The sequence below is a fragment of the Linepithema humile genome, chromosome 1, assembly GCF_040581485.1.
Source record: "Linepithema humile isolate Giens D197 chromosome 1, Lhum_UNIL_v1.0, whole genome shotgun sequence".
NCBI lineage: Eukaryota > Metazoa > Arthropoda > Insecta > Hymenoptera > Formicidae > Linepithema > Linepithema humile.
The window spans coordinates 31,448,469-31,463,013 of NC_090128.1; the positions used below are offsets into that span (position 1 = coordinate 31,448,469).

The 14,545-nt window shown below is 32.3% G+C and overlaps 1 protein-coding gene across 1 annotated transcript in view; it reads right to left on the reverse strand.

Moving 5' to 3' along the window:
• LOC105668056 (adenylate cyclase type 10-like) overlaps positions 1 to 14,324 on the reverse strand; it is a 47,876-nt gene extending 33,552 nt beyond the window's left edge. The window contains exons 1-16 of the mRNA XM_067347332.1: positions 13,621 to 14,324; positions 13,271 to 13,432; positions 12,895 to 13,170; positions 12,575 to 12,698; positions 12,205 to 12,365; positions 11,958 to 12,089; positions 11,652 to 11,871; positions 10,984 to 11,287; positions 10,594 to 10,721; positions 10,361 to 10,522; positions 10,172 to 10,277; positions 9,564 to 9,980; positions 8,157 to 8,248; positions 7,925 to 8,077; positions 2,461 to 2,548; positions 2,246 to 2,387 (exon numbers count right to left, since the gene is read on the reverse strand). Of these exons, the coding sequence (XP_067203433.1) occupies positions 2,246 to 2,387; positions 2,461 to 2,548; positions 7,925 to 8,077; positions 8,157 to 8,248; positions 9,564 to 9,980; positions 10,172 to 10,277; positions 10,361 to 10,522; positions 10,594 to 10,721; positions 10,984 to 11,287; positions 11,652 to 11,871; positions 11,958 to 12,089; positions 12,205 to 12,365; positions 12,575 to 12,698; positions 12,895 to 13,170; positions 13,271 to 13,432; positions 13,621 to 13,663 (2,710 nt within the window). The 5' untranslated portion in view covers positions 13,664 to 14,324. The remainder of the gene's footprint in view (positions 1 to 2,245; positions 2,388 to 2,460; positions 2,549 to 7,924; positions 8,078 to 8,156; positions 8,249 to 9,563; positions 9,981 to 10,171; positions 10,278 to 10,360; positions 10,523 to 10,593; positions 10,722 to 10,983; positions 11,288 to 11,651; positions 11,872 to 11,957; positions 12,090 to 12,204; positions 12,366 to 12,574; positions 12,699 to 12,894; positions 13,171 to 13,270; positions 13,433 to 13,620) is intronic.
• Positions 14,325 to 14,545: the final 221 nt, after the last annotated feature.

A 14,545-nucleotide genomic window follows, 5' to 3' on the forward strand; every position in this document is an offset into this window, starting at 1 on the left:
AAGACCGTTGTCGATGTCTCATCTAATGTTAGAGTGTTATATAGAATATTACCAAGTAATGTTAAATAATTAGAGATAGGATATAGAATTAAGAATTAGATAACTAAGAGTGCGCAGTGATAGAGTGATATATATTTGTACTAAGAAAGAAGGTCGTGTGTGGACTGACTAAGGCTGTCCTTCGTTCAACCTCGCGCATTCTGCCAATGTAAAATAACAAGCATGGCTAAACGAGTAAGGCGAATGGCAAGAATATTAAAAATCATGTGTTTGAAAACTGTGATTTTGTAACTTTTTTTCCTTTTTCGATATTTATTTTAAGTAAATTATTAGATAATGTTTTTGGCTAAAAAAAATTATTTTATCTTTATTAAAAATATTCGCATATGTTAAATTAGCACTTTGTTGCAACATTGTAAAATAACTTCATTTTTCTATTAACAATAGCAGATCTGTATTATTTCTAAAATTGTTAGTTTAATATATGCGAATATTAATAATAAATAGAAAATATTATTTTTTTGGGCAAAAAAATATTATCTAATAATTTACTATGTTAGAAACAAATGTGGAAAAAAGAAAAAAAAGTTGCACGAAGCAGGTTTCGAACAGGTGATCTCTAATATTCCAGCCACTCGCCTCAGAATTTCTTTTCTGAATCAGAAACGCTTGCCTTTAAGCATGCAAGTAGCATGCATTTATCGTCTGTTGTGTCGGCTCGGTGGAAGGGAGCGTTCGCTCTCTTCCATTGGTTGAACGGCCGAGCTCACACGGATACGTGACGTAGCGCTTCTGTAAGGTTGTGTGAGGCAGCGGAGCCGGGACCGCTGTGGGAAATATCGCATCACTGTCTCGAGTAAAAGGGGTTCCTAATTCTGGGTATGGTGGATTTCTAATTACGAGTAGACTATCAGTATAGATAATGAATAGGAAATTAAATAAATTTTTAACACAATTAATTCTGCTTAAGAAAAGAAAAAAATTATTGCCGAAAAATTAAATTACAAGCTTGAAAAATTAGAGAAAAATTAAAACATATGTTTTGAATATAAAATGAAATAGAAAGTCATCAGTTTTAAAAAAGACGGCAAATTTAAATAACAGAAACATTTAAAATTTAAATAAAAGAATTACAATAAAAGAATTAACGTAATTAAAACTTTGACATCGAGCAACCTCCTACTACCCAGAATTAAGAAGAAACATCTATCTGCTAGTTAGCTAACATAATCTAACTCTAAATGGCAGTAGGGTATTGTTGAAATAACACATAAAAATAGTGTACTTTAAATTATTTTCTGACATAAAGATTATTAAAATATCTCTTATTTTGACTAAGTAGTGAATTTGCGCAGGACATTCCAAAGAATGTTTCTCTTTGTCTAAATCAGCGCTCGGAATTAGTTGCACATTTCGGGCCGATTTCCGAGACAACGCCTCCTGTTCCCCCACTACCGCTCGGCCGCTGGCGGCCGAGCCGCCGATAGCTCTGGCTCAGGAGCGTTTTATATTAGAAATAGGCTGGATTGTTTAGGCATCTTTCGGGAAATTGTAACATTTTCTTCACTACATAAATAATGTTTATTTTTATTAATACATAATATATATATATATTTAATTATTAATGAAAATAAACATTATTTATGTAGCAAAGAAAATATTACTATTTTCTGAGAGGTGCCTCAACAACCCAGCCTATTTCTTATATAAAACGCTCCTGCGCCAGAGCTATCGGCGGCTCGACCGCTAGCGGTCGAGCGGTAGTGGGGGAACAGAAGGCGTCGTCTCGGGAATCGGCCCGAAATGTGCAACTAATTCCGAGCGCTGGTCTAAATCATAAAATCGATAGCATCATAATGAATGTACGCGATAGCGTGACTCGGCTCACGAGGGCTGCTAGTCTTCTACCCTTCCTCACTAGTTACAAGTCAGTTGCAGAGTGCAGCACTTAGAAGCCAAAAAAAGCACCTACCCGGAATTAAGCAACCTATAGAAATTCGGGCACTTTACCCTATTATAAAAATGTATAATACAGAATGATGAATAATCAATAAAATAATAACTGTATAATACAATAATAACAAATGTATAGTATAAAATGATGAATAATCAATAAAATAATAACTGTATAATACAATAATAAAACAAATGTATAATACAAAATAATGAATAATTAATAAAATAATAACTGATAAATTAAACAATACACGAAAGTCAGTACACGAAAGAAATTAAAATCTTTTACCGTCCATTGTTATTTCAGTACTTTCTTCTTCTGGTGCGAAACCTTCTGTAAATTTGCAAACGAGTATCCTTTCTTCAGCATCAAATGGCATTTTTGATTTATGAATGATGCTTTGTAAATGCAATGAAGCTACTAGATTATTCTAGAGTTAAAATAAGTTTTGTATTATACATTCATCACATAGGACATAATGAAAAAATAAATAAAAGACTTACTCGATAACTTGTTCTATACATCTTCCATTTGTCTGTGCGTTCTTCTTCATTATTCTCATTATTCACAGTAATGTCCTCAAAGGCAAACCTGAACAATTATTGATTATTGTGCATTTTTAACAATTTCATACTGTTACGTCCTGATAGGACTCCGCGATTTTTTTCTTTCACGTGAGTCTACATTTCATTAGAAACGAAACCGTATCTGCCCTGATGGAAATATTTTGCTGAAAGTACTATGAAATCAATGAAAAGTAAAATAAAAGTTTTTAAAAAATTACTGAATATATTTCAAAATGAATCATAATTTTCCGTATAAAAATTTAATGTAATACTATGAAATATAAGGAAAGTTAAAATATATTGCTGAAAAGTAATAAAAGAGTTTTGAAATAATTATTATTGTGAAATTTACTGAATTAAACTAAAAACTGTTACTTTTTAATGAAAAATTGCTGAAATATTTATAAAATTAATTAATGGGGTCAATTGAGAGACATTTTCAAATACATTTCAGCAAAATTTCGTTATATTTTCAGAAAAATATTTCTATCAGGGTGACAAACACAGGAAGTAATAAATTTCAAATTATTTAAACAATATCGATACAGCTTAGCGAAACTTCTCAAAACTAATTTTTTTCACGCCGCATCTTATAAAAAAGTCAAAATTATTATTTAGCGTACAGGAAACACACTCGAAATCATTTGAATCGTTGACAAAACTGATATCATAAATAAAAAATTTAATTACTGCAGCATGGACTTCTGACAGTTTTGAATCTTAAGATGAAACAAATTATGTGCCAACCGTAGGCCCGGACAAAAAAGTTTCTCTTGCACAGGCATAAATAATTTCGGTCAGAAAATTCGATACCAGTCAAGTGTTTGTCAGATCAGGTATCTCACGTTGCGTTATGTATATTTATCAAACACCCTCGAACGTGTGGACAGCAATAAATTTGTCAACCACATAGAAGACTAAGAAACCACCCCACCGAATTCACAAACATCAATAGAATACATAGACTCTTTCCAAATGTCAGCGTCTTACGTTCATCAAATTTCTAACCAAATTCCAATTAAGAAAGTATTCTACTGTGTGACTTCAAAAAAATCAAATTTTTTTCATTTTTTTAATGTTTAGGGTCTCAAAAATAAGTTCTTATAAGGTTTTGTCGAAATGTGTAAAGATAACGGAGATACAGACTTGTAGGTTGCGCCATTCAGATAAAAAATCGCGCTTAGATACAAGCTGCATCGAATGGATATCCTTCCTTAGAATAATTTTTTGATATAGTTTTCTTTGTATAGTGTTCTCTAGTGTGTATTGTGTATGTGTTGGTTTAAAACGGCCGTTGGAAGTACCTGTTTTGGAAGGACAACCCCTAGAAACGTTTAAAACCATCGAAGTTGCAACATATTTGGCAACTTGTATTTTCAATAAAGGCTTCCACCCACTTTTGGGGATGTTAACATTGATGGGAGTGAAAATTCGACCCGAAGCGAGAAAGTTTGCTGATATACGGGACGAGGAACGCATCGTACGATCTGAGCGGCGAGCATCTGAAGCATCAAAGAAGGCTTGTAGTGCTCGTAGATTGTAATTCTCATAATTATCAGAACAAAATGACAAACATAAGTCACTGCAAATTTCTTTTAAAAACATCCCGATTTCCGTCCACTTCCCTTTCTATACAACCTATAGAGGAAATTATTTACCTTCCTAATCCTTATCCTAACATTAACATCCTAGGAACCAATGATCTAGACCTCGATGAGGTTTATCCCCCTACTCTTTCTCTTGAACCAAAGTTCCTTGCAGAATCCTTCACAGACTCCGTAAACGCAATAATTGACCAACTTCTTCTGAGATACTGCGACTTACAAGGAAAGAGACCCAAGTGTTCCCCTCCGATTTTGACAAGCTTTAAATATGTTGTAAAGTAGTTCAAAATAAGAGACACGTATTTTTTTTTATGTGCTTTCTCGCACGTTTAGGGTTGAAACAACCCCCTACAAGCTAAAACGGTTTTTTTGATTTTGACTGAATATCGTCAAAACTGTAAGAGGTATCAAAAAATGTTTCCAATAAAAGTTGCATGGTCTTTTATGAGCTTTATAACCGCGTAAGTCGATTTTTAAAAATATTTATATTTTTTAATTTACCCCCACTCCTTCTTATTATTTTTTTGAATTTCAAAATTTTTGTAATGACAAAAGTTGTAGCATTTTTTACGCTGAATTCAACCATATATGATTTTATTATGTTTCGAAATCGCATCTTTCAGAAATGAGCTGTCAATGTCGCACTATATGCGTCGCGCTGCGATATATGCATATATATGCATAACGCATCGTTTGTGCCGCTTGTGTAATCGATGTTTTGTCGTGCATGTGTAATTGATAAGACGAATAAAATTAGAAATAAAGAGTAGCATGTTATGAAATATTCGGAAAAATGTTTTAATCAAAGAACAAAGTTCACTAAAGTTGTTGTCAAGGCATCCTCTCTATTTTACACTTTTATTGTCGCATTTCGAGTGTATTTATAGCGCAGCGCGTTGGCATATCCCGTCAGTGCATAGTACGTTTTCTGATCAAAGAACAAAGTTTACTACAGTTGTTGCCAAGGCATCCCCTCTATTTTACACTTTTATAGTCGCATTTCGAGTGCATTTATAGCGCAGCGCGTTGTCATATCCCGTCAGTGCATATTACGCTTTAAAGTTGTGCGCTTGTTAGTGATTACGAAAAAACAATATATAAAACAGCATCAAAAAAAGAACAGCAAATTCACTATAAAGTAAGTATTATTTTTTTGTACACAAATAAGGAGAAATATTTAATTGTTATATTTTTCAGAATGGTTCAATTAAATCCATTTAACGTAATAATGTTAGTATACGTAACTTTTTCGGCCCTTAATCTATCAACAAGTCCGATAACATCTGAAGAACGAGAAATGGCACATAAAATAGAATCTATGCTGAAAGAAATGCGCGATGAGAGATAGGAAATGGAAGTAGAAGAATCTTTAGATTATGAAAACGATAACGATATTCCAACAGCAGAGCAATTCGAACTAGGAGATGAAGAGGAAGAAGGTGAGCTATTGGACGCAAATCCTAAAGTTATATGTACTACAGATGAACGTATTCCGTATGAATATAAAAAAAATGCAGTCGCATTTTGGAAAAGCAGTGCAACAAGGCCAAGAACATTAGAAGGAGTATGTAGGAGTATGTCGGAGTATGTCTATTTAATGTATATTCCGAAATTTGTTTTAATTTTTCGAATCTACTGCCACCTTGATTCACTTGAATTTCCCATTGTCGTAATTGACGTAATGAATATACTTTCCGAAATCTTTGTTTTACTCCTTCTAATGTTCTTGGCCTTGTTGCACTGCTTTTCCAAAATGCGACTGCATTTTTTTTATATTCATACGGAATACGTTCATCTGTAGTACATATAACTTTAGGATTTGCGTCCAATAGCTCACCTTCTTCCTCTTCATCTCCTAGTTCGAATTGCTCTGCTGTTGGAATATCGTTATCGTTTTCATAATCTAAAGATTCTTCTACTTCCATTTCGTATCTCTCATCGCGCATTTCTTTCAGCATAGATTCTATTTTATGTGCCATTTCTCGTTCTTCAGATGTTATCGGACTTGTTGATAGATTAAGGGCCGAAAAAGTTACGTATACTAACATTATTACGTTAAATGGATTTAATTGAACCATTCTGAAAAATATAACAATTAAATATTTCTCCTTATTTGTGTACAAAAAAATAATACTTACTTTATAGTGAATTTGCTGTTCTTTTTTTGATGCTGTTTTATATATTGTTTTTTCGTAATCACTAACAAGCGCACAACTTTAAAGCGTAATATGCACTGACGGGATATGACAACGCGCTGCGCTATAAATGCACTCGAAATGCGACTATAAAAGTGTAAAATAGAGGGGATGCCTTGGCAACAACTGTAGTAAACTTTGTTCTTTGATCAGAAAACGTACTATGCACTGACGGGATATGCCAACGCGCTGTGCTATAAATACACTCGAAATGCGACAATAAAAGTGTAAAATAGAGAGGATGCCTTGACAACAACTTTAGTGAACTTTGTTCTTTGATTAAAACATTTTTCCGAATATTTCATAACATGCTACTCTTTATTTCTAATTTTATTCGTCTTATCAATTACACATGCACGACAAAACATCGATTACACAAGCGGCACAAACGATGCGTTATGCATATATATGCATATATCGCAGCGCGACGCATATAGTGCGACATTGACAGCTCATTTCTGAAAGATGCGATTTCGAAACATAATAAAATCATATATGGTTGAATTCAGCGTAAAAAATGCTACAACTTTTGTCATTACAAAAATTTTGAAATTCGAAAAAATAATAAGAAGGAGTGGGGGTAAATTAAAAAATATAAATATTTTTAAAAATCGACTTACGCGGTTATAAAGCTCATAAAAGACCATGCAACTTTTATTGGAAACATTTTTTGATACCTCTTACAGTTTTGACGATATTCAGTCAAAATCAAAAAAACCGTTTTAGCTTGTAGGGGGTTGTTTCAACCCTAAACGTGCGAGAAAGCACATAAAAAAAATACGTGTCTCTTATTTTGAACTACTTTACAACATATTTAAAGCTTGTCAAAATCGGAGGGGGACACTTGGGTCCCTTTCCTTGTTAGATTTTAAAAACGCAACCATCCGGCCAAATTCACCCAATTTCCAATTTTTTAAAGAATTTTTAAAAATGTTTTGAGTCAATATTAATAAATATTTAATAAATTTTACTTTTTATATAATTTTACTTTATACTATAATAAAAAATTTCTATTTTATATTTTAATTTTATGTCTTATATTAAAGAGATATTTACTCTATATTGAAGAGAATACACTACTCAACACAAAATAGGAAACATTTTTCAGATATTCAAAATTGAGCAATTTTCAAACCGCTGAACTCGGTGAAAAATTATCGCAGAAAAAAATTAAATAAGCATTTTAAAGCTTAAAGTTTGTACTTTCATGTGGGCAAAATAATTGTAGCAACATTAAAAGAAACGCATTTTGTAGATAAAATATTGTTGTTCTTGACACTTATTGTTACACAATTATATATTATTATTACTTTTGCAAGAAAAACTTTTTATTGGGTTGCAGAGTGTTGAAAGTATGTAATTAATAAAAACAAAATGTTTTTTTTCAAGATTAGAAGTGTAAAGATAAAAAAATGTTCAAAAAGCTGTTTAAAAGCACGTAAAAGTGTAAGGTTTACAACGCTTTTTTAATTTTTAGTCTGCGATAATTTTTGCCGAGTTATAACAGTTTGAAAATTGCTCAACTTTGAGCGTTTAAAAAATGTTCCCAATTTTTTGTAAAATAGTTATCGAACAAGTTAAAATTTAAAAATAAAAATAGACCTCTTAAGCATAATAATGGGAGGAAGCACATAACCCATTTCCTCAGCTTCCATTTTGCGAATATATACTGTTACAATGCCACCAGATTGTGTGAGGCTTATCAGATAACTTTCTATCCATCCTGGGTTGCCAAAACTTCTTTCTTGGATCAATCTGAAAAAAATAAATAGGCATACACAATCATAGATACAAATAAATCTTCTTTGCTATTTATTAATATATTTAAACTAACTTTTCGAGTTCAGGAGGAATTCCGTACACATTAAGAACCTGACATGCGAGTGCTGCGTGATACCACTTGTCTATATGACCCAATTCGATAATCTAAGGGCGGTACAAATATAAATGAGATTTTTTTGTGTAAATACAAATTAATGCAGGTGTGTTTACACTTTGTAAGTAAAAGATAAGAGTATACTTTTGCCCTGCATAGTCATAATCTCGCAGTAATTATTTTTGTAGTAGTTGTAACAATGTTCGAACAACAATTAGTATCAAGTGTTGCTGCGCAACGCGTTATATATACCGAGTGTTTCAGACCACCCGTCCCACCCTTTTAAAACGTAGGGATGTGCTTGTACAAAAAAATGGCTCAGACGAAATTTGCATGATTTCGAGGGATCTATCTGAGGGTGACCTTGACTTTGACCTCGCAGTTGATTTTCAAGGTCATTTGAAGGTCAGAGTAATTTTTTTAAATGGAAACCCCAATTTTTGATTTCAAAATCTAATAGCTGGTGTCAAGAGCTTTTCAAAACACTATAATGAAGTTATTTTTCATTAAGTACTTTTCGAGTTATGAGGCTTGTAAATTACAGTATTTTGACATAAAATACAAAATATCTTGTAAAACATTCAATTTTTGGGAATCTTACCTTAATACTTTTATGCATAAAATAATAAGACGAATCAATTGATATAAAGAAAACACATAGTTGCTTTCAAGAAAAAATATGTAGTTCACAACATGCAACTGCATACTTTTTTTTAAAACCAATCTGTTTTCTTTATACCAATTGATTCGTCTTATTATTTTATGCATAAAAGTATTAAGGTAAAATTCCCAAAAATTGAATATTTTACAAGATATTTTGTATTTTATGTCAAAATACTGTAATTTACAAGCCTCATAACTCGTAAAGTACTTAATGAAAAATAACTTCATTCTAGTGTTTTGAAAAGCTCTTTACACCAGCTATTAGATTTTAGAATCAAAAATTGGGGTTTCCATTTAAAAAAATTACTCTGATCTTCAAATGACCTTGAAAATCAACTGCGAGGTCAAAGTCAAGGTCACCCTTAGATAGATCCCTCGAAATCATGCAAATTTTGTCTGAGCCATTTTTTTGTACAAGCACATCCCTACGTTTTAAAAGGGTGGGACGAGTGGTCTGAAACACCCGGTATATATATATATATATATATATATATATTATTTCTTGCAAACAAAAATGTTAAAACTGTCGAAATTTTGTGTAGACTGCGTGCATAGTTCGGGTAAGAGACGCTATCAAAAGGGAAAGTGTACAAGTGGTACAACAATTTTAAATAAAAAAATTACTTTAATTATTAATTGATTAACCGATCTTAACAACAACTATAAGTATTTATTTAACTCTATTTTAATCAATATTCATACTCGTGCTTTTTCCAAAATGGCGGGCTTTATCTCGTACTCGCCATTGAGCTTACATCCGACACTGAGGATAAAAAAAATAGTGTTCTGTTGGGCTATTGTGTTAAACAGCAGCATAGAATCATCATCACTGTATTGGACATCGTCGATAATTACAACCCACAGCTTGCTGAAGCAGCTTCTCACTAGTTTGATCAGAAATTTGCGCAGTATTTTGCGCTTTTGCTCCTCGGACAGTGCTTTGTACGACTCGCTTATCGTAAAACGAACATTGAAAAGTTGATTGAGGGCGCAGAGGAACTTGGGCTGGCGTATGTGACCCAGTTGCGATACTAATTTGTTCTGGCGCTCCTCCGAGGTAGCGGCGGCGTTGAAGTTTAACGACATGGAGAAGATCAGATGAATCAAATTATAAGAAATCTGTGTTAAGAAAAGAAGCATTGGTTGCCATCTGTATTGATTCTAATTTTCGAATTCTGGGTTAGAAAATATATAATATTCATAAACAACTGTGAATTTTTAATTAGATTAAAAAAGAATCGTTTCCTCGATTATGTTTTTTTTCAAAATCATCGATTAAAATTAAATAAGAGTAAAGAGAGTTCGTCAACCTTAGCGTCATTCATAACCAAGGAGATATAATTACACTGTACACTTTTAGGAATATTGTGTGCGATTTCGTCCAACAATCTCGTCTTGCCGATTCTCGGTTTGCCTCTGTAAAAGAAATATAAATTAAAAAATTTTTTAAATTAACAATTGCTATTAAGAATTAGTAAGTGAAGGATTTGGTTACTTACTTTATAATTAGCGTATTATATTCAACTGGTTTTAATTGTTGTTCTTCTTTATTCATGGTGGAATGCATTGTCAAATTCGTCAATATCTGTCGGAAAATTTCGATTTCCGCTTCTCGCCCGAGCAAAGGATACTTGCTCAAAATTAATCCAGGCGCGCTAATACTGCACACGTTAAATTCGTATCAATAAGCAATGCATTTTGCGAAGATAAATGATAATTTTCAAAATATTACCTCGGCTGTTCTTGAAACTCGTAAATGGGACCAACGTTTGTGATACCTTTCAGATGTTTTGGTTCTTGTAATATAAAGTGCTTCGACTCGAGACGAGAACGTAAGAAACTCTCGCGATCGCATATCACCTTAAGAATAAATATCGCATTGTAAAGAGAAAAGCTGAGAGCGTTTGTCATTTTTATTAATTTGTTAATTTAATAAAATGTTATTTAATTTAAAATGTTCTGCCAGAAATAAAAAAATTGATAGTTCATTAAATTGTGATCTTTCTAATTTTAATTAGATATTAATGACAAGATATTCAAATTTTTATCTGTTTAATGTAATACGTAATACAACAAAAAGCAAATAATATTATCTTGTTATTTTCGTGTGGAATTCACTTACTTTATTATTATACGCGATCATCAAACGCGCTGCTTTGTTCACCGACATTCCTATCACGGTGTACTCCCTTCGTAAGATATGACCGACTACACCGCAATACGTCATTCCAGTAGTAACAGCGATAGTCACAGATGTGACATTTTTCATCGCCAAAAGATACTGTCGTACTCTGCAGGCGCATCTCAATCCGATTTGCGATTCTAGCTCGTGCTTGTCGCCTCGCAGTCCGAATATGCAGAGAAAGATCAGGTCTTTATCGAAGAGAGACGTCTTGTTCACACATCCATGCATTTCATTAACTATTCTTGATGAGAAAAAATATTAACACTTTCGCGTTCACGTATTTTTACGTTCATATTTTGATAAAGTCAGGAGATCCGACATTTCATATTACACGCATGCGTATACATTATTTACATCAGTTCAACATAATAGAGCGGCTCCAAGCAGAACCGAATATATAACGGTCGCGAAAGTGTTAATAATTATGTATGTCTTCGAAATAATTTCGTGATTTTTTTATAAATTAATTTTTGTCCGAAGAGTTGAATAATGACATAATATAAAATTGTTGCAGTTTGTCATATTTTTACAAATATATATCATTATTGATAGTTGTAATAATTAAAGCAAGTCAGATAGAAATATAATTCTGAAATTGTATTTACCCGCAAACCAATTTATAAGCTGCGTTCACAAGCGAGATTAATCCGTGTTTGCTTATGTTCTTCGTAATAACGTTGATAAAGAGTATGACCACTTGTCTCATCTCTGTAAGGTGTTCCAACGGCTCGTTCATTTCCACGGATCGTATGACTGGTCTGAGCATGTAACTTCTCAATGAATCTTTGAGTTGCGCTTTAGCCACCTTGATGACCTTTGGTCTTACTGCATGATCGTAAAATTTTAACTGTTGCTCAAAACGGTGTAAAAATGAATGATATTACATCGATTGTAGATTTGCTATGACTTACGACTATAATCGACTTGCTTAAAATTGTGATATTTTCGATCATCGTTCATCAGATTCGTGTCCAGTGCATCAGCATCGTAAGATGTTAAATCGAGGAAGCCTTTGCGCGCCTGTTCGATATATCCCTCATCATCTAATTGTTGCAATCAATTAATTATTACTCAAAACAAAATTAACTCTCCATTTTTATAATTACTTATATTTTTGACAAAATTAAACTTTTCGCCATATAATATGAAATAATGTACCGGATTCAACATTATTGTGAATGTCATGAGTCTTGCCGTGGTACCACATTGCAGAGTAGGCTATGATTAAGGTGTGTATGCCGTCTGCTAATTTTTCGTGAACGTATTCATTGGGATTTGCATACTGCCAGCTACTGGGTGCCACCAGGATATCGCCACCCCTAAATAGAAATATCAATTTTGTGTTGATTTCCATAAAAATAATGAAGTGTGATAGATACATTAGAAAAATAGTGTGTTTTTTATTAACCCTCGGTGTTTTTTGCCGCATATAAATTTAAGAATAGACGTAAGAATGATATACAAATAAATGAATAATTTTCATCTACTTCTACTATGTGTAAAATTATAGAAGCTTAAGCGATAATACCGACAAAGTGTCTCAGCAAATTTTACGTCCCAGACAGGCTTGCCGGTGATGACATAATGAGACATCGTCTTTGGATCACCAATAGATGTAAAGTACGTTTTTCCAGAAGCAATGGCAAGCTTCACTATAGAAAATATAATTAAATTAATTTTCCCAAATTCTTAAGTCTTTAAAATGTTATCTATTATAATTTTTTTAAAGATATGAGTCTGAAAATTGTATGACATTTCATAGCAAAATTTAATTTGTGATTTTAACATCGAGTTTCAAGAATTTTAAATTTTAGCTTTTTAGTAGCTCATAAATAATGTGTTTCCAACCTCTAAGCGTTACATCGACATCAGTGTTGTAAGTTCCGAAGTGTTTCTGTATTTCACATGCTGTCTGCATTGCTTCTACCGCGATATCACGCATAATCATTCCATCTTGGAGTTTCCACATTACTATGAACGCGTCGCCAGAAAATTTCAGAACATCGCCGTTATGCGAGAGAATTTCCTGCACCATTGCACCGATGTAACTGTTTAAAGTTTCCGTCAACTTTGACGGACCGCCTACACCAGTTTTCGTATACTTCTCTGTGAGATCCGTAAAACCTGCAAGAATTGTAATTAAAATTATATACGTGATGTTACTCACAAAAAATTTATATATAATTTGCATATAAATATCAAATAAATGATTCGATGATTCTACCTGAAACATCGCCAAGCATTAATGTTGTGAAGTATTCTCTGGTTCCATAATCATCGAAATGATCGAGGATCTCGTCGGGACACATAGACGCGAATATTTTAGTATGGTGCTCCAAACGAATACGCGAGAATCGCTCTGGATTATTTGTTGCCGAATGACCACCTCAATTTTTTTCAAATTATGAGTTAAACATCTTGTTTAATATATATTTAATATTCTATATTATGCTAGTTTAACGAGATCAAAATTAAAATTATAAAACTAATAAATATATTTTTATGTAAGTTAGGAGTTATATTAGATGTATAATAAATTTTCACACATTAATTAAATTTTCACACACAACTTACTTTTTGTCACTAAGGCATTTGCGTTTGTTAGCATATTTGCCATTTTTTTTTCCAAAATTAATATTTCTAATATTCTAATAGAATTAATATTTCTAATATTACCGCTAGATAGCAATTAGATGATTAATTATTAATGCTAATAATTCCTATCTATGTATTTGCAATTAAAATAAAAGAAGCACTCTTTAAATATTGAAAACAAACTTCATACTCATGCATAAACAAATACAATGGCCGCATTTAGCGAACTCAAAGTTAGGCAAAGTTACTAGATTTTCCGCTCAATATATACAGGGTGTCCCACTTTAACTTTCACACCGTAGTAACTCGAAAACATGGCGTTTTGGAAAAAAATGTTTCAAATAACAGTTGTAAGGTTTAGAGGGGAAAAAAGATAGGGATACTAGTTTGACCTTGGGTGGAGGTGCTTCGGAGATTTGAAGGTCATCTTTATTTTTTAAAATAGAATTATACTGATTTTTTTATATAAATTGATTCCTCGCAATATTCGTTGTAAAAAGTTATAATGGTAGGATGGACAAAAATTGAATACTTTACGAGATATTTTATATTACTTTAATTTGACATAATTTTACACAAACTATAAAATCTCGTTAAATATTTGTTTTTCAATTATCTTACATTAACACTTTTATGCACAAAATAATAAGAGGAATCAATTGGTGTAAAAAAAACACATAGTTATCTTTAAGAAAAAATATGATATGACATCATTTCAGCTACATATTTTTTCTTAAAGACAACCATGTATTTTTTTTTACACTAATTGATTCTTCTCATTATTTTGTGCATAATAGTGTTGAGATAAGATAATTGAAAAATGAATATCCAACGAGATTTCATAGTTCGTGTCAAATTATATTAAATTAAAGTATAAAATATCTCGTAAAGTATTCAATTTTTG